At 42.7% G+C, this 17,810-nt stretch overlaps 1 protein-coding gene across 4 annotated transcripts in view; it reads left to right on the top strand.

Annotated features, from left to right (window-relative positions):
• Positions 1 to 17,810, top strand: part of mast4 (microtubule associated serine/threonine kinase family member 4) — a 120,228-nt gene that overhangs the window by 92,579 nt on the left and 9,839 nt on the right. For 3 of the 4 annotated variants that reach the window (XM_061060963.1, XM_061060961.1, XM_061060964.1), the window contains 17 exons: positions 256 to 325; positions 892 to 970; positions 4,425 to 4,579; positions 4,664 to 4,739; positions 4,821 to 5,030; positions 5,893 to 5,994; positions 6,686 to 6,818; positions 9,821 to 9,882; positions 10,017 to 10,108; positions 10,337 to 10,545; positions 10,652 to 10,790; positions 11,735 to 11,867; positions 11,966 to 12,131; positions 15,215 to 15,316; positions 16,403 to 16,525; positions 16,905 to 17,014; positions 17,680 to 17,801. In XM_061060963.1, the coding sequence (XP_060916946.1) occupies positions 256 to 325; positions 892 to 970; positions 4,425 to 4,579; positions 4,664 to 4,739; positions 4,821 to 5,030; positions 5,893 to 5,994; positions 6,686 to 6,818; positions 9,821 to 9,882; positions 10,017 to 10,108; positions 10,337 to 10,545; positions 10,652 to 10,790; positions 11,735 to 11,867; positions 11,966 to 12,131; positions 15,215 to 15,316; positions 16,403 to 16,525; positions 16,905 to 17,014; positions 17,680 to 17,801 (2,083 nt within the window). The remainder of the gene's footprint in view (positions 1 to 255; positions 326 to 891; positions 971 to 4,424; positions 4,580 to 4,663; positions 4,740 to 4,820; positions 5,031 to 5,892; positions 5,995 to 6,685; positions 6,819 to 9,820; positions 9,883 to 10,016; positions 10,109 to 10,336; positions 10,546 to 10,651; positions 10,791 to 11,734; positions 11,868 to 11,965; positions 12,132 to 15,214; positions 15,317 to 16,402; positions 16,526 to 16,904; positions 17,015 to 17,679; positions 17,802 to 17,810) is intronic. The other variant, XM_061060962.1, reaches the window with a different exon arrangement.

The following is a 17,810-nucleotide window of genomic DNA, read 5'->3' as shown; positions in this document are numbered from 1 at the left end:
TTTTTTTTTTTAAAGATTTATTTTTGGCTTTTTGTGCCTTTAATGGAGAGACAGGACTGTGGATAGAGTCAGAAATCAGGGAGAGAGAGAGGAGGGAATGACATGCAGGAAAGGAGCCAATTTAAACATCTCTGCCATGTTGTCTGCACAGCCATCAGTGTGTTTTTCAGGTCTTTGTTTAGATTAAAATGTGAAATCATTCTGATTGGGTCGTTTTTTTAAATTCTGTTTTTCTGTTTTTTCTTCTCGTTGCAGGAACGAGCCCCCAGGACAGTCCTCGTAACTTCTCTCCCAGTGCCTCTGCTCATTTCTCTTTTGCGCGAAGGTAAGACCCGATCACAGATCTTTTACTCGATGTGCGGCTGAACGAGTCGGGCTAATAAACAGTGATTGGATACAGCAGATTAAATCCTCACGTTGTGATTTGTTCTCTTCTGTTTGGCTCGTTGAGTCTGTTTATGCTTTCAGAAGCAGTAAAACATATTTATTTTGTAATTCTGTATTTTTTATTATAATCCACAGTCATTGCCACAGAGCAGACAGGTAATTTCATTTTCAGGCCTGAATTTTCATAAACGCCTCATTTCCTTTAAAGTTCACGACCTCCTCCTGCATCAGCTCGTCTCATTTCACATCGTCCTGACGCCTCGTTTCACGTCTTCATTTAGCTCCTTTATGGCTTCATTTCTGCCCCGAGTAATTTAAACTAACAAGAGAGAGAGACGTCCACACTCATCTAGAAAACATGTTGTGAAAACAAACATGGAAATGAAACACGTTTGTCTGCTTCCTGAAGACGATTTCCATATTTGTCTTGATAAGCATTTTGATCGTTTCTGGACTGAGCTGGTTTTGATGATTCTTTGTCTTCCTTTTGTTTTTGTGACACAGGACCGATGGGCGCCGCTGGTCGTTGGCCTCTCTTCCCTCCTCTGGATATGGAACCAACACGCCGAGCTCCACGGTCTCTGTAAGCATCAAACGCACACACACACACACACACACACACGCCGAGCGGCTGAACAAACCAACACGATAATCTATGAAGTTTAAAAAGTGTTCATTTGGGCGACGAAAAATCAGGACGACAAGAAGCTTAAAAAAAACTCAGACAATGCTAATGTTTAGTTTTTCTTCAGGAGACGAGCCGTCGGTCATTCAAAATCTGAGATCTGTTCCTCGCTGCCTGTAAGTCAAAACGAGTAACGGTTAGTTAACGCGGTTCATTCGCGTTGCTATGACAACTGTCACTCAAACGGTGATGCGGACCAAACAACCGCAAACACACCGTTGGAAAAAGTGGGTCTCAGTCGGCTTTTCTCCAAACTCTGGTGCTGTTGGTTTGTAGTAAGAGCACAAACCGACCTCGATCTGAGCTAACTGCAGGAAGTAACCACCGCGCTCGCTCTCTCTCCATCATCACTGATCGTTTGTTAGCGACCACAGGCCGACCTGACGGAGCTTCAGGGACAGTTTTGGGTGTCTGAGCAGGTCCTGGTTCAGGATGATTCACCTGCTCCTCCTCCTGAACTATCAGAGGAGCTGCAGTTACACCTCATGTTCAAACTTAAAAACTGTAGGAAATGCTGCATTCAGGTGCTGCTCAGGTGGTCCAAGTGTCTGAGTTGAGAAGTCGTTCTTCAGACTTTAATGTGTTCAAGTGATTTCAGATAAAATAAGATAATCCTTTATTTATCCCACAACGGGGAAATTTAGGTTTTCATGTCGGAAAGTTTGAATTTATTGTAACAAAAGCAAAAAACAGCGTTGATGCAACGAATTTGATCAGTGAAATGTAACTGTTAAAAGTGAAATTTGAGCAAAAAGTTGATGTGAAATACTGAATAATGAATTAATAAAAAGTATGTTAAAATTAACAAAACATATTTTCCTCCCCCCATGTGTTGACGATTCTGACGTCAAGTCGGGAAGTCGGGCACCTAATTCTTTTCCGATTTTCCGAGTTGTTGTGAATTTTACAACTCAGATGTTTCTGACACCACATGAATGCAGCATAATTACGTAAAAATGGTACAAATGAGTCCAAATGATCCAGACCAGAGCAAACGATCAAAGATGTGAAAACACTCCCTCCCGATGCTCTTTGTTGACCCAGTCAGGAATAAAGAAAACACAAGTGATGATATAAAAGTCTCAAATAAAATCGCACATTTAACAGCTTCAGCTTCCAAACATTCAAAAGAGAAGTTGTAGGTTTGATGTTTCTCCGTCATGTTTCGGATGAAGTCTCGCTCTTCACAGAGTTGACAGGAGGGGAGCGTCTCGTAGCCTGAATCCACTCAGCGCTTGAAATCCTCTCTGACAGCTCTGTTCATCAGCTGATCGCCTCCCAGCTAACTTCCCCGCTCTCCGTGTGAAAAACTGACAGACGGGAGGACGATCGCTTCATCTTTCACACAGATGTGCTCTCGTCTTCTTCTCTGAAAACGCCGAGAAAGGAACAGAACGCTCCTTCATTTTATTTACACGTCAGAAACAATCAGGCAGAAAGTTTCTCTTCTTCTTCTTCTTCTTCTACAAAATCCAGAGACGCTCACACATTACTTAAGACTCTTTTTTTATCAAATCATTTGGTTAATTTACTTCTAAAGACCCCGACACACCGGGGTGTGTGCGGTGTGTCCAGCTCTGTCGCTACCCGTCGACCCCCGCCTGCCCTTTTTTTTCGGCGGTCAGTGAGAGGAATAGAATAGAATAGAATAGATGTTTATTGCCATTTGCACAGGTACAGGACAGTACAGGTACATTGGAATTCTTGTGCGTTTCTCCCTGAGTCAGCTTCTACAAAAAAAAAAAAGTCTCTCTAAAAAGTCTCTCTGATTGGCTGTTCAGAGGTTTCATTTCTCTCCAGCTCTCTCAGGTTCAGTAAAGCTCCTCGAGCATGTCTCTGTAGTATCCATCACCCATTAGTGCGGTTTCTCCTTATTTGTCTCCTCCTCCTCTTCTTTTCTTTTTTCCACTAAAAGACCAAAAGCTGACAACGCCAAGCGCCATTTTCTACTTTTTATCAGACATTATTCTCCATTAGTAGACGACCTATAATACGAGTGGTGACCAACAGCGGAGTGAAAATGGTCTTCTTGTATCATGACAACGGACTACCGCCCCCTGCTGGCATGGAGAGTTATTTCCTCTCATGCATGAGCAGAACGTACGTGGTGGCCGTCGGCTGTAGTCTCTGCGGTGTGTTCAAGTACAATTTTTTGGCCTCACATCGTTCTTTGCCGCCTGCTCGGTGTGTCGGGGCCTTCACAGTTCACACACTGAGAAAGCTTCAACAAAAGCTTCCTTCAGGTTGCCGGGATGTTTTTTTTTTTTGCAGCCTTTGCGAGATCCACAGAACACAAAGAATGAATTATTCAGCCCTAATGAAACCCATATAAATGAGGCAGAAGGTTATTAAAAAGATAAATCTGTCTAAGTCAGCAAGAAGCACAAACGAGCCGCTGACGTTGAAACGACTTGAAACATAGAAATCCAGTCTTTAATAAAGGAGACCGTCCTCTCTTTGTGTGTCTGCAGGGGCGTGTCCAGACTTTTTGTGACTGGGGGGGGGGGCTGACCTCTGCAGGGGGGTGGCCAGAAGTGTGATGTCACTAACACACAAATAAATCTGAAATATTTACCTTTTATAACCTCACCAATCAGGACGATTTCAACATTAGCTTCGTTTTTTTTTTTAAAGACCCAAAAACAACGACGTTGACCGTCCTCCATATTTGTGTTGTCATGTTTGACCACGTCTGTGAAATCGTTTCTACAATCGGCAGGTGTGTGGTCTCGCCATCTGGCTGGACGGTCTCGTGTGTGCATACAGAAGATGTCTGTGGTCCCCCCCCGTTTTTAGTTTAAAGATTTTTTAGTTTAAAGATTTTTTAGTTTAAAGATTTTTTAGTTTAAAGATTTTTTATTGAGGTAGCAATAATAAAACATTCAATATTACAGATATGTTCCTCCTTTAAAATTAAATTAAGAAAAATGAAAATAACAGGCAAACATATAAGTCAACAGGTGTAGTGAGTAACTCTAAATAAACAACGACAGCAACAACAACATAAAAAAAAGGATAAAACAATTCTTCTCCCCCGTTTTTAAAACCGGTTAAGATTTGAAAATCGTCCACTCTGTAGCGTGACATAGACACCAATAAAAAGTGGTAAGGTTAAGGTTTGGGTCAGTTCATCTTGTCACTCTGTTCCCCCTTGTTTCTCTCTCTTCTGTCTCAGCCGCAGAGGGGGGTGGGACTTAGCAAGAACTCTAAAACGTGAAATAAAAAATCGCAGCCCTGAAACCCGGCTCCGTTTAGCATGCACAATTATTTTTTTTTTCATCCATTTAAAGGAATTTGTCGTCTTTTTTGCTTTTTTTTTTCATGTTGAATATATATGTGTTTTCATTTCCAGTCATCCTGTTCATCACAGGAGAAGCTGCACCAGCTGCCCTTCCAGCCCACGCCGGACGAGCTGCACTTCCTCTCCAAGCACTTCTGCACCGAGAGCATCTCCGGGGACGAGTGCCGCCGGGCCGCGGCCATGCGACCTCGCTCGCGCAGCCTCAGGTACTCGGACTCACCTCCACTGTTTATCCTCACCTGGATACTGTTTGAAACCTGCTGCTGACTCGAGTACGATTTGTCTTTCAGCCCTGGAAGATCGCCATCGTGTTACGACCACGAGATTATCATGATGAATCACGTGTACAAGGAGCGCTTTCCCAAGGTAACGAGTCAGAGCTGCATCATCATTAATTATCTCCTGCATTACCGAGCTTGACTCCTCCCCCTTTCTCGCTGCCCGCAGGCCACGGCTCAGATGGAGGAGAGGATCCAGGACATCATCCGCAGCAGCTCTCCGGAGAGCGTCCTCCCTCTGGCGGACGGCGTGCTCGGCTTCGCCCACCATCAGATCATCGAGCTGGCCCGCGACTGTCTGGAGAAGAGCCGGCTCGGACTCATCACCTCCAGCTACTTCTGCGAGCTCACCGATAAGCTGGAGAGGCTCGTTCAGGAGGTTTGTTTTTCCAGACGATACTGCAATAGAGAACAAACCATGTGACGGATTTTTGTAGGCCAACCCTGAAGTAGCATCTCCATGGCGTCTAACTAGAATCCTCCTCTGGGATGTTTTCATTGGATTTTGGATCATTACAGAAAATAATCTCTGTGTCAAACACACGTTTCTGAAGCGTAGGCGTTTTGTTCAGCAGGATAATCTTCACAGATGAACGCCATTTGTATGATGTTTGAAGCGTTAATGCGGCCGACAGAAGTAAAAAGCTAACGTTATGCTACAAGCTAACTACACCACGGTGGGATGATTGTGACGTCACTAGCGTTACGCTTCAGACGATCTCCGATAAACTAATCCACATAGCTTAATAAATAGTTTACTAACATAATATTCACCTGAACCTAAAGATTAAACCTACAGGAGACATCTCCGACTAGTGAGAGAGTTCCCGCCCTCTGTGTCCGGCGTGATGACGTTTAATGTCCCCGACAACCACTGTAGTCTCATTTAGCCACTTGTTAGCAACCGCCTTTTTAAAGACGAGTAAAAACTTCAAACTTCACAAGTGGAGGTATTACCTAACGTAGTTTATGTGGTCTAACAAAACACCAACATCTCTTCAGCTTGTGTTAACCACAGACCTTATTTCAGGAGTCTAACCACAAACACATTCAAAATCCCCGTTGACTTTTAGACGTTAGACCCCATGGCGCTCAAATGCTAACTTACTTCCTGGTTTTAGGACTCATCCCTGTGGCGTTCTATATGTCTCGTTTTTTATTTTTTGAGAAATCACAGTGAAATGTGAAACAGTGTAACTAAACTCTGATCTCCAATACTTCCTGTTTTGGCCGCCGTGTAGTCGACGGAGAGATCGGACAGCGAGGAGGTCAACTTCATCCGAGAGCTGGTGAAGAAGATCCTCATCGTCATAGCGCGACCCGCTCGACTGCTGGAGTGTCTGGTAGGTTTCAAATCACCAAAAACAACAAAAAATGTGTAAAACCTCTCCCACCAGTTTTATTTGACATCATTTTGTTTCTATACTGTCCTCCATGTTTCTCTTTGTCCTGTTTGCTCATTTACTGTCCCTCTTTCTAATTCATTCATTTTATTTACTGACCCCTTTCCGTTTGTTTTGTTTGTTTGTTTGTTTGTTTTTGTCTAAATCTGTTTGTAAAACTGTATCGTACCACAGTTCCCCTCTTTTTTTTTTTTAAAGTTTAAAAAAAAAAAAAACACCAGAACAACCCTGTGTGTGAGCACTCCTGTAATTGTTTTGATGCCACTCAACTGGACCGTTCCTCGTTGCAACTGCTGAATATTTTAACCAAATGCGCTTGATGTTGTCACACTTCCTCAAAGTGACTAAAAATAAACGGTTATATAAATAAGAAATACAAATGTATCCTCAAAGTGTGTGTTTGTGCTGTCAACAGGAAGGTCAGAAATGTGATTTCATGGATTTAAAATTAGAGTAGCAGCTGTTTTTTCTTCTCTGAAAGCAGCAATATGTAACTTTTCCACCTCGAAAAAGGAGTTTTTAAAGTCGATCGATGTACTTCCTGTTTCTAAAACCACTGACTCCTCATCGTTTTTGCCTTCCCTCCTGAACCATCAGTCGTATTTACCAAAGTGTTCCTCTGTGTCTGCAGGAGTTTGACCCGGAAGAGTTTTACCACCTTCTGGAAGCGGCTGAAGGACACGCTAAAGAGGGTCAGGGCATCAAAACGGACATCCCTCGTTACATCATCAGCCAGCTGGGACTCACCAGGGATCCTCTGGAAGGTAGAGGAAGGACACACAGCACATCATCAGAGATCATAAAAATACAAACAAGTGCTCCAACATGACACACAGATAATTCTACAATTCACTTATCAGACTCTTTTATCCAAAGCGACGTACATCAGAGAGTAAGAACAACACAAGCAAGGATCTAGAAAAAAGGGAACAATGTCAGTAAGAGCAAACGATCAGCTTTGAGTCTGATTGGACACACAGGTGCTGACAGGAAGTGACCAGAGGCAAAGCACAACATTGAGGGCAGTTCTTGAGAGCTCTAATCAGTATAGAAACCATCTTATAAGTCGTCGTTATCAAACAAAAACCATCGTCATTACCATCATCATCATCAATAATATGGAGACCATCATCATTAAGTTAGTAGGTATTCATGAAAGAGCTGGGTCTTTAGCTTTTTCTTAAAGGTGCAGAGGGACTCTGCAGATCACATGGAGTTTGGAAGTTCATTCCACCACCGGGGGGCGACAGAGGAGAAGAGTCTAGTCAGCATGACAGAATGAAATGAATGCTGAATAATGAAGAAAGGTTAAAGTTTAATCCATGACCACTTCAAGTCAGCGACATGACCAGCGCAGCAAATCACTGTTATCCAGTCTTTTTCTTTGTAAAGATTGAAATCTTTGTTGTGATGCCATTCTGATAAATTCAAAGCAGAATGGCCGCCATGTTGGATATGGAGAATGAAGCCGTTGGAGGGAGTGTCTCTCGACTAATGTCCTGAACAGACTGTCTTTCTAATGACCCCTCTGTCTCTCCAGATTCAGTAACAAACAACATTCATTATGACTAATTAGAAAGGAATGGCGTCCCCGCAGACCTCACACACAGATCCTCCTTCAGCCCTTCTCAGCCGTTTCATTTCCCCAGAGTGTCTCCGGCGTTCTGTTTGCCCAGCGCCTCGTGTGCCTGAAGCGAAAAACCTACAAGAAAGGACAGATGTTAAATAGCCGAGGAAATGTGTTTACAGACCCTCTGGAGACGAGACAAACACCCCCCCGTCCTCCCTCCCACCTCGCTGTGAAATCACACACATGGACTCTGGTAACGCTAACACACCAATCGAGAGACGCACAGCGGTTTCTAATGAGCTCCCCGTTCTGGAGTGGTGATTTTCAAAGTGGGTGTTAGAACATGTGTTTGTGTTGCCACATCTGATTTCCACCTCATTTATTTTCAATTCACATTAGCTCAGAGTCAGCACCTCGGGCATCAGCGGTGAATAAAAAGCTCAAAGTGCTGCTGGGTGCTTTCTTTTATAGGTGCTGAATTCACAGTGTTCACAAACTGCTCTGCAGCACATGTTTCAAAGTTTAACATGGAGTATAGTTTCATCCCAATGTGTGTGCTGGAGACATACAAGAGATCTGACGCTGGTTAAACGCTGCATGCTGCATGCACAGGAGTGGACATGCATGCATCTTAAAGTCTTTATCTGTGATTTTTCACACTTAAATATAAATCAAGTATATCCTCTTAAAATAACTCTGTGAGTCATGACTGTCTACAATGGGTGTAACACCCGAGTCCCACTGTCTGTGATGTTTTCAGAGCTTTCAGAGTCCTATCTTCACTTTGTTTACATCGCCAGGACGGCCGGCTGACTCCTCCCCTTGTGTATAAAAGTTGTTTAATTGAGGGACTAGAGAAAAGAAGAATAACATACTGTACTCACTGCTTAACTGTGTTTCTAGATCACGCTCATTTCAGGTAAATTTACATGCAGTGTGAAGATACGAGCATAATAAAGATCGCTAGCATTAGCATGCTAACACAACAATGCAGCGTGAGTTGTTTTGGTTTCATGCTGGTGCTCAAGGGCGACATCTGCTGGATCAAAAAATCGCATATAAAGCCTTTAAATCTAAAACAGTAGAAGCTTCTTTAAAACAAAGAAGGTCCGGTTAGGTTCAGTTCTGTTTGGTATGGTATGGGACCCGTTTATTGTCGTTTCCACCGTTAAAAGTTGGGAATGGTACCAAAATAAGGGATCTGTACCCTCCTACTTTTTTTGGTACCCTTCTGTTGGGGCGCCAAGCGGACCGATCATTAAAATGCATGAATGAACCAGCTCCCCCTGATAAGAGATTGCTTGATTTAAAGAGATAAAGATAAACTTTATTGATCCCCCATGGGGGACACTTTTTTTGTCACAACAGCTCAAGAAATATATAAATAATATTATTATCAAAAATAACAAGAAGTTAAAAATCAAACATATTTACATCAGTTAAATAAAGGGAGAAAAAATACAATAATAGAATAATACAAGGTATGTACACTTCCACTTGTGGAAAGAGTTATTATTATTAAAAACACACACGAGGTGAAAAACCACTTTCCAGTATGGCCGCTGATATTGTACATTTATGAGCTGCAATCGAAGAAAAGTCTTTGCTTTGTCGAATTTGCACCAAAATGATTCTTCCCTTATAAAAAGCTAAACTAAGCAAAGCCTATTAAGATCATAATTCATGTTCAACAACTTCATAACTGACTATCAATAAGCAGGAATCAGGAGGGCAAACTCTTAGTGACCTGTTAGCTACAGTATAATACAGTACAATATCAGCCATTATGCTAATAGTTAGCATGCTAATTAGCCGCTAGTTTACATTAAATATTGTGACCTTAGTTTTAAAGTGTGACCAAAGATTACTGATATACTTTTGTCTCTTTTGTGGAAAAGTAATGCTGAAATCATGATTTATCTTTATTAGGTCAATATCAGCTGGATAATATTGGCTGCACTGATATCTGGTTCTCATGTTACTTTTATGTGTAGCAACAAGAACTCTAGTTTTTTAAGATGATAAGAAGATCAAAGAAAAGTGGGATGACTCAGAGTGCAAAGGATCCTGAAAAAAACATGGAGATGTAACCCACACTGATCTTACATCTAGAAGAAAATGAAAGACCTTTTGATTGATTCTGCAGTACCTCTAGTTTCTCTCTCTGAGTTTCCTTTGTTGTGTTTCTTTGTGCAGAAATCGCTCAGCTGACCAGCTGTGACAGCGGCATCGCAGAAACCCCAGAAACCGATGACTCTGTAAGCTCTTACAAACTGATTACTCTATTGATCCACTCCGTCTTGACTGCAGGTGTACAAGCAAAGTACCGATTTTATCTCCTTGATTTTTAATTTTTTTGTTTCTAAGTATTCATCTCTTTTCTCGCCCTCAGTCTCACAGCCTCAGCACGGCTCTGCGGTGCCGACGTAAACCCTGTGAACTGGACTTTGAGATGACAAAACTTATCAGCAACGGCGCCTACGGGTAAGGACGTCTTAACCCTCTACCGGACTCTGTAATCTCTGATAATAGACGCTCTGCTCAAACAGGAAGTCACTCTGAATTTACTGCTTCTGTCGCTTGTTTTGTACGGACATTACGGCAAACAATCAACAATAAATAAGTTATTTTGATCCGCTTGTTCGTACAAGCTGAGCAGTTTTTCTGATAAGTAATTTCCCGCCTCTGACTGGTTCACTGTTATTTCCGCAGAGCCGTTTATCTGGTGCGGCACAAAGAGACCAAGCAGCGGTTCGCCATGAAGAAGATCAACAAGCAGAACCTGATTCTGAGGAATCAGATACAGCAGGCTTTTGTGGAGAGAGACATCCTCACCTTCGCAGAGAACCCCTTTGTGGTGTCCATGTACTGCTCCTTTGAGACCCGGCGACACCTGTGCATGGTCATGGAGTACGTTGAAGGTCAGCAGATTGTTTTAAGTGCATAGTGCTGTGGCTAAAACCCGTACGCTGTAAACAATGCCTCCTGTGTGTGTGCGCTGACATCACTCCATTGATTTGTTTTCAGGTGGAGACTGTGCCACCCTTTTGAAGAACATGGGACCCCTCCCCGTGGATATGGCCAGGATGTACTTTGCAGAAACGGTGCTGGCTCTGGAGTATCTGCACAACTACGGCATCGTCCACAGGGACCTCAAACCGGACAAGTGAGACCCTCTCTGAGATCACAGTCCCTTTAATCTGTTGACAGTGGTCGTTTACGCTGGGATTTTTTTTTTTTTTTACATTTGTTTTTGGGCTTTTTGTGCCTTTAATGTAGAGATAGGACAGTGGATAGAGTCAGAAAATCAGAGAGTAGGGAACGACATACGGTAAAGGAGCCACAGGTGGGATTCGAACCTGGGCTGCCCACCCAGAGGACCAAAGCCTCCATACGGGCGTGCGTACCAACCGCTGCGCCACAAGCGCCCCTACGCTGGGATTTAATGGTGTTTGGTGGTACTGGATTGGCTCTTGTGTTCGACCAATCAACGTACACTGACATATGGACCAATCACAGTGCACTCATGTCACTCAAAGTCCCTCCTGTGCTGGGAGAGTAGCTACTCTGAATCAGGGGCTAAAAAGGTTCCTCTAGACGGGGTTCTAGGAACTAAAATAGTTCAGAGTTCCTGCAGTGCAGAATGAAAAGGTTTTTTTCAGAACCTAACAGTTCTAGGGACTTTTTGAAGGGGAACTACCCACTAGGGAGTTCCCTGAGAACTACACACCATGAGGACTTTTTTATGTCTGCATTTGCACCATCATGGTACTTACTCTGAAGCAGGAGCTCAAAAGGTTCCTAAAATAGTTCAGAGTTCCTGCGGTGCAGAATCAGTAAAAAAGGGGAGGAGGGTTCAAACAGTTCCCAGAACCATGAAAAAGTTCCTGGGGTCCTAAAATGACTATCAATCTGATCCTATTTCACCGCTGTCAGCAATTCATAATACTGCTATGATGCTAGGAATACATTAAACCTATTAAATCTTTCTGAGTTATCCCCGACTGGAGACTTAAAAGTCTGAATATATTTGGCAAATGTTATTTTTTGTTTTTTTGATATTATAATTTAATGTAATCTTCCTGTTCCTCTTCTTCTTCTTCTTCTCAGTCTCCTGGTTACATCGATGGGACACATAAAGCTGACAGATTTCGGGTTGTCCAAAGTCGGCCTGATGAACATGACCACCAACCTGTACGAGGGACACATCGAGAAAGACGCCAGGGAGTTCTCCGATAAGCAGGTCTTTGTTTTGTTTTTCACCGTAGAGATGAACAGCTTTGACATCTTATTTTCTGGACTTCTCTCTTCACACTTTGTGTTTTTTTTTTGCCTGTACAGGTGTGTGGAACGCCAGAGTACATCGCCCCAGAGGTGATCCTGAGACAAGGCTACGGGAAGCCGGTGGACTGGTGGGCGATGGGCATCATCCTCTACGAGTTCCTCGTGGGCTGCGTGCCTTTTTTCGGAGACACACCGGAGGAGCTGTTCGGACAGGCCATCAGCGGTATGTGCTGCCTGACTGTCCGCTCACATTCTGATTAAAATCATCGAGTTTCAGACGATTTACATGCTACTTTAAGCTAGCTATTTAAGTTTTTTTAAATACTGTGCATTTCATTGAATTTAATGACGAAACTAGTTGTTATTCATAATAAATAAGACGATATATTCATTGCTGTTTTAAATCTTATTGGATGTGGTAATTATTGCCTGAAAAATCGCTGCCACTCAAACATTAACGGTACATGTGTGGTCCTTAGCCACAGCTAGCCTTAAATGCTAACGGAGCTCTTTACTAATTTGTATATCATAAAACCTCATTTTTATTTATAAATGAATATATATGAGATCCATTTATTGGTTTCTTTGATCTTCTCTGATGTTTTTATTGCCTGAAAAATCACCGCTTCTCAAACCTTACCGGTGCATGTATGATCCTTAGTGATCTGCTAACAGCTAGCCTTGAATGCTAACGGATAACTTTACTTTAAGCTAATTCATTTCAGTGCATGAGACTTGCAATTTTATTCATGAGACCAATTTATTTCCTTTTTAATCTTCTCTGATGTTTTTATTGCCTGAAAAAAATACCTGCTTCTCAAATTTTACTGGTAGGCTACATGCATAATCCTGGGTCATCCGCTAACAGCTAGCCTTGAATGCTAACATACAGTATTACTTTCCTTTTTCCTCATTTGTTATTTGTATTTTTCCTTACTATTACATAAATGTATTTCCATTTTTCCTCCTCTGATGTTATTAGACCCAGTAAAATCACTGCTTCTCAAATATTGATCCTTAGTCATCAGCTAACAGCTAGCCTTGAATGCTAACTGCTAGTTTAAGCTAGTAGTTGTGCAATTTTAAATTCAGAGCCTGCTGCGTTTTCAAATTTTATTGAGGAACCATTTGTGTTTTTGCAATTCACCACATGTTTAACCCAGTAACTACCAAATATTTTCATCTGATGTATTTGTTTTTATTGGCTTTTTATTTTGAACCTCAGTGCCTTATCTTAACTGAACGGCTCTTATTTATTGCTGTTAGCTTGTGAATGACATTTCAGCAGACACATTTTCTGTTGCTAAAGGTGGTTTGGTCAAAGTTGAACATCATCTGGCATGCAAATTCTGTCGAGTACGGAGAGATACATTCCCAAAGGTCATTAGGACATGAATGAAACATTGGAATAGTGACCACATGGAATTGTCTGGTTTGCATATTTCTCTGAGTTAATGAAGACGGAGATTTCCCCCGAGGGCCTTTAGCAAAACAGGCGGCAGTAAGTGGATTCTGTTTGACTTTAGACCACAAGTGAAGTTTTAATACGATGATGATGTTAGTTTATTTTCTTTTGGTCTCATGGTGACAGCAGCACAGAGAAAATCTCCACCCTTGAAAAAAACACAGAGCTTTTATCTTGTCAGTGTTGCGGCTCAGATGAATTGTGTTATTAGCCGGCGTTGGATAAAAGCTTTTTTTCTGCGGCGGCGTGGAAATGAATGGCATGACGTGACTGATTTGGTATGCTCTCAATCACACTGTACCCAGCCTCGGAGATCCACTGTTAATTAAAGGGGCCTGAACATGCTGAATGCATGCCACTGTGGCCTCAGGCCGCACATACATATTCATAGCTCCCCGCCCAAATTTGATTAAAATGGGGGACAAACTGTGCAGACAACCAGCGTACCACAGCCCGGGCTCTGCCCCCCATTCAGAGCTTATCCAGGAGGCTTTTCATTGAGACTGATTTAGATTGTCTCGTTCAGCAATATGCAAACATCTTAAAAGTAGATTTGTTTTGTCTGACTCTGCTGGTGAAACCGTTTTATTAGAAACACTGTGAGGGCTGTGAGCAGTCTCAGTGAAGTGAAAACGGCCTGAAGCCGGAAATATTAAACTCAGAATAAGAATACAAAAAAATTATGCATACCTTAAAGCTTGTACTGATAATTTTATTGTTCTAACACACACATTTAGCATTTTTAAATACAGATTCACATTCAGCAAGCGAGTGGGAAACTTCCTACCACAGTCTCCTTTTTTTTTTTTACAGTATTTATCAGTGAAAAAGTTGCTGATAAGATGTTAAACTAGTGGCTAGAATGAACACAACATAGCAGTGTTTCTGTGTATGCCACACAACAGCAACGTAACAGCAGGTTAGACTGCAGGCAGCAACGTTTGGTTGTGCCGCTCTCTCTGCACTCTCCTGTGTGACTTTTTCCTGCAAAACTTTCCAATCAATGCAAAATACAGTAAACAAATGATTAAAAATGGCAGCAGGAAAAATAATTCCATCCAGAAGTAGATACATTTTGTGGCTGTGTCCCACACTACTAGATGAAAAAAGCTAAAGAAAGTTTATATAATATCCTGGATTTTAAATTACACAAATTATTCAAAAATACACTTCCCCATGTTCCTCTAACTCTAATGTGTCTCTAGTTTGTCTACAAACCCCCCAATTATGGAAAAGTCCATCCTCTCCGTCTTTTACCTGCTCCACTTTTCAGAAAATGTGTGCTCAAACAGGCCATTTGGAGATGTTCCCTTTATGACATCACAAAGGGCAGTAGCCCCTCCCCCAGGTGGGTGACACTCCCACAGCTAGGTGTTTGTTCTGCCCTCTGAGTCTGCCTTCTCACCGTAAACAATAGGACATGGAGCGAGAACGCCTGAGTACACCCAAGCCCTTCCAGAGAGGGGGCGTGGTCAGACATCACTCATTTACATATTTAAAGGTACAGACACAGAAACAGCCTGTTCTGAGCAGGGCTGAGAGAGGGGTTTATAGACATGATCAAATACAGGATCAGAGTGGATTTAGAACAAGAAACTTCACACACATGTTTTGAGGAGCTCAGAGATTTATTTACACTGAAGAGGAGGAGGAGGATATGTGACCTTTAAAGTAGCTTTTTACCCATAGACTGTGTATAAACAAAGCCCGAGTGACATCACCCATTGGTTTCAGAAGGACAGTTTTGAAGCCCACAGCAAAGCACTGATGTTATTCCAAATCCAAAAGGTCACTACATACTCAGATTCAAACTGATCACCTGTGTTGTGTTGTGTTTGCAGATGAGATCAACTGGCCTGAAGGAGAGGACGCCCCTCCTCTGGACTCTCAGGAGCTCATCACCCTGCTCCTCAGACAGAATCCCCTGGAGAGGATGGGCACAGGTACAAACAAATACGTCAGGATGCTGTGAAACTGGAGATAATTCCACACTAATTTGACAAAACAGATGAGGCTGAGATGCTTTCAAAAATAGTCTGTTCAATTAAAACACGAGTAAGCACAGTGCCGTCCTGTGACTACCACTGATGGTCGTAAAGGTACAAACTCGCAGAGGTCACAAACTGTGGCTCAGGCGGTAACAGCCCATCATAACTCCTCATGTGACTGTCAGTGCCACCTCAGCAGCGCTCATTATTCCAAGTCACCAAGGGGAAGAAATTGAGGTCACCTAACCGCAGAGCACTTCATCCTGTGGCCTCCTCACCTCTTTCTCTCTTTGATCAATTGCCATTTATTTCCTCGGCGGTGCATGAATCTAGTCCCATGCATGATCAGGCGGTACGAGCAGTGGCTGTAAAACTGGACGTGACCCCTGGGACAAAGGCTTTAAATCAGAGCGACACATGTAGACGTTTCAGTTTCTGGAGCCTCCTGCTAGTCCACCAAAGGTCACGAGCAGGAAATAGTTCTGCATAATTTATAGTCCTGATATCAGTTTGGTCTGCAGCCACCGGGGGAAAAGGGAAAACCCAGAGTAAGCGCTTCTTCATCTCCGGTGTGTAACTGAAGTTCAGTTCAGTTCAGTTCAGTTTATTGCCATTTGTAGCATGAAAACCACATTGGAAAACATTTGCAAGAGTGACAGAACAATTGGACACGGACACAGGACAGTGAGTATTAAAAAACAGGCAATATAAATCTAAATCTAAATAAGAAGGAAGAAGAAATAAAAAACAGAGACAGTAAGGCCACATGCTCAGGCTGCACACAGCCCAAGGGAAGAAACTATTTGCATGACAGAACGAAGTGCATTTAATAGAGCGATACCGTCTGCCACATTCTACCTGCACGGCGAACTACTTTATTTAACGATGTTTCTCTCCTGCACAGTGAGGTTACCAAACCAGACTGTCAGCGAGCTGCTGAGGATGCTTTCGATAACACTCCTGTAAAAGTTGAAGCAGGACAGTGTTCAATGTTGTCATAATAATTAGATTTTTGTATTTTTTCCTCCTTTCTGTTTGCAGGAGGAGCTGCTGAAGTCAAGCAGCATCAGTTTTTCCATAACCTGGACTGGAACAGCCTGCTGAGGCAGAAGGCCGAGTTCATCCCTCAGCTCGAGTCTGAAGACGACACCAGCTACTTCGACAGTGAGTTCAACGCACGCGCAAAGAAAAAATCACAGGGGGGGGGGGGGGGGGGAGGGTGACTTCAGAACCAATCATTTTAGTCAGGATGGTTAACGTGTTTCAAGGGAAAATGTGAAAATAAATGTGTCAGATATCGTGCATGTGCAGACCTGATTCTGATCGCAGAACTGTACTTTATTTATTTCAATTCATTTCATTTAAATTATTTTTTTATTTGAACATATTTTCAGATTTAATAATTTCAGTGATTTTTAAATGTTCTATTTTAATGTTTCTTTTCTTTCCTCTGTCATGATGCTTTTGATGTCTTGTGTGAAGCACTTTGAATTGCCTTCTTGTTGAAATGACATCTAAACCCCCTCTGTTGTTCATTTTCCAGCTCGCTCGGAGAGATACCATCACCTGGAGACGGAGGAAGAGGACACAAACGATGAAGACTTCAACGTGGAGCTGCGGCAGTTCTCCTCGTGCTCTCACAGATTCTCAAAGGTTCGGCCCTCCAAATCCCCCCCCCCCCCCCACACACACACACACACACACACACACACACATACACACACACACACACACACTCGTCATCAGGGATGTAAATGAGCCGATGCTCTCGTCTGTCCTGCTGCTTTTCTCATGGGAAAGAAAGCATGAATGTTCTGTATTTCTTATGGAAATATGTGTCTCCCCTCCACACACACACACACACACACACACACACACACACACACACACACACACACACACACACACACACACACACAAGCTCTCCATTTAGCCCTACGGTATTAAACATAGATTTCAGCTTTGCATATATTTTCCGCTTGCAAATCAGCTCTTGTTTTTTTTTTGTTGTTGTCTTTCCTGGTGATGTGGGACACAATGCACACTACAGTGGAGCAAGCTGGGAGTCATTGTGCTGCATTGCAGTACGCTCCTCTCTCACATCGACACGGAGAGAAAAGCAGCCCGAGTGTCTCCGAGGACATGTTGACATGTTCAAGCCCACATCAATACAGAAACATGGAGTCTTTAGTGTTAATGTTCATGTTTATTATAAAGCCTCACCTGCTGTCTCTGCATGTTTTTAAATATTTGAAAGTCAAAGCATTCACATCCTGCACACAGTGAAGGTGAATCATACTCTGTGTGTGTGTTTTCAGGTGTACAGCAGTCTGGATTTGTCTCGTGGGCACCTGGAGGAGAAAGGAGAGACGGAGGGGAAGAAGAGCGAGAGCCCGCTGACGGTCGACTCTCTCAGCTGGACGCCAGACTTCCCTGAAATGTATGCTCC

Source organism: Labrus mixtus, chromosome 17 (genome assembly GCF_963584025.1).
Source record: "Labrus mixtus chromosome 17, fLabMix1.1, whole genome shotgun sequence".
In the NCBI taxonomy this organism is placed as follows: Eukaryota; Metazoa; Chordata; class Actinopteri; order Labriformes; family Labridae; genus Labrus; species Labrus mixtus.
Note: the sequence above shows the minus strand (reverse complement) of the source record. Positions and strands in the feature narration are given on the sequence as shown.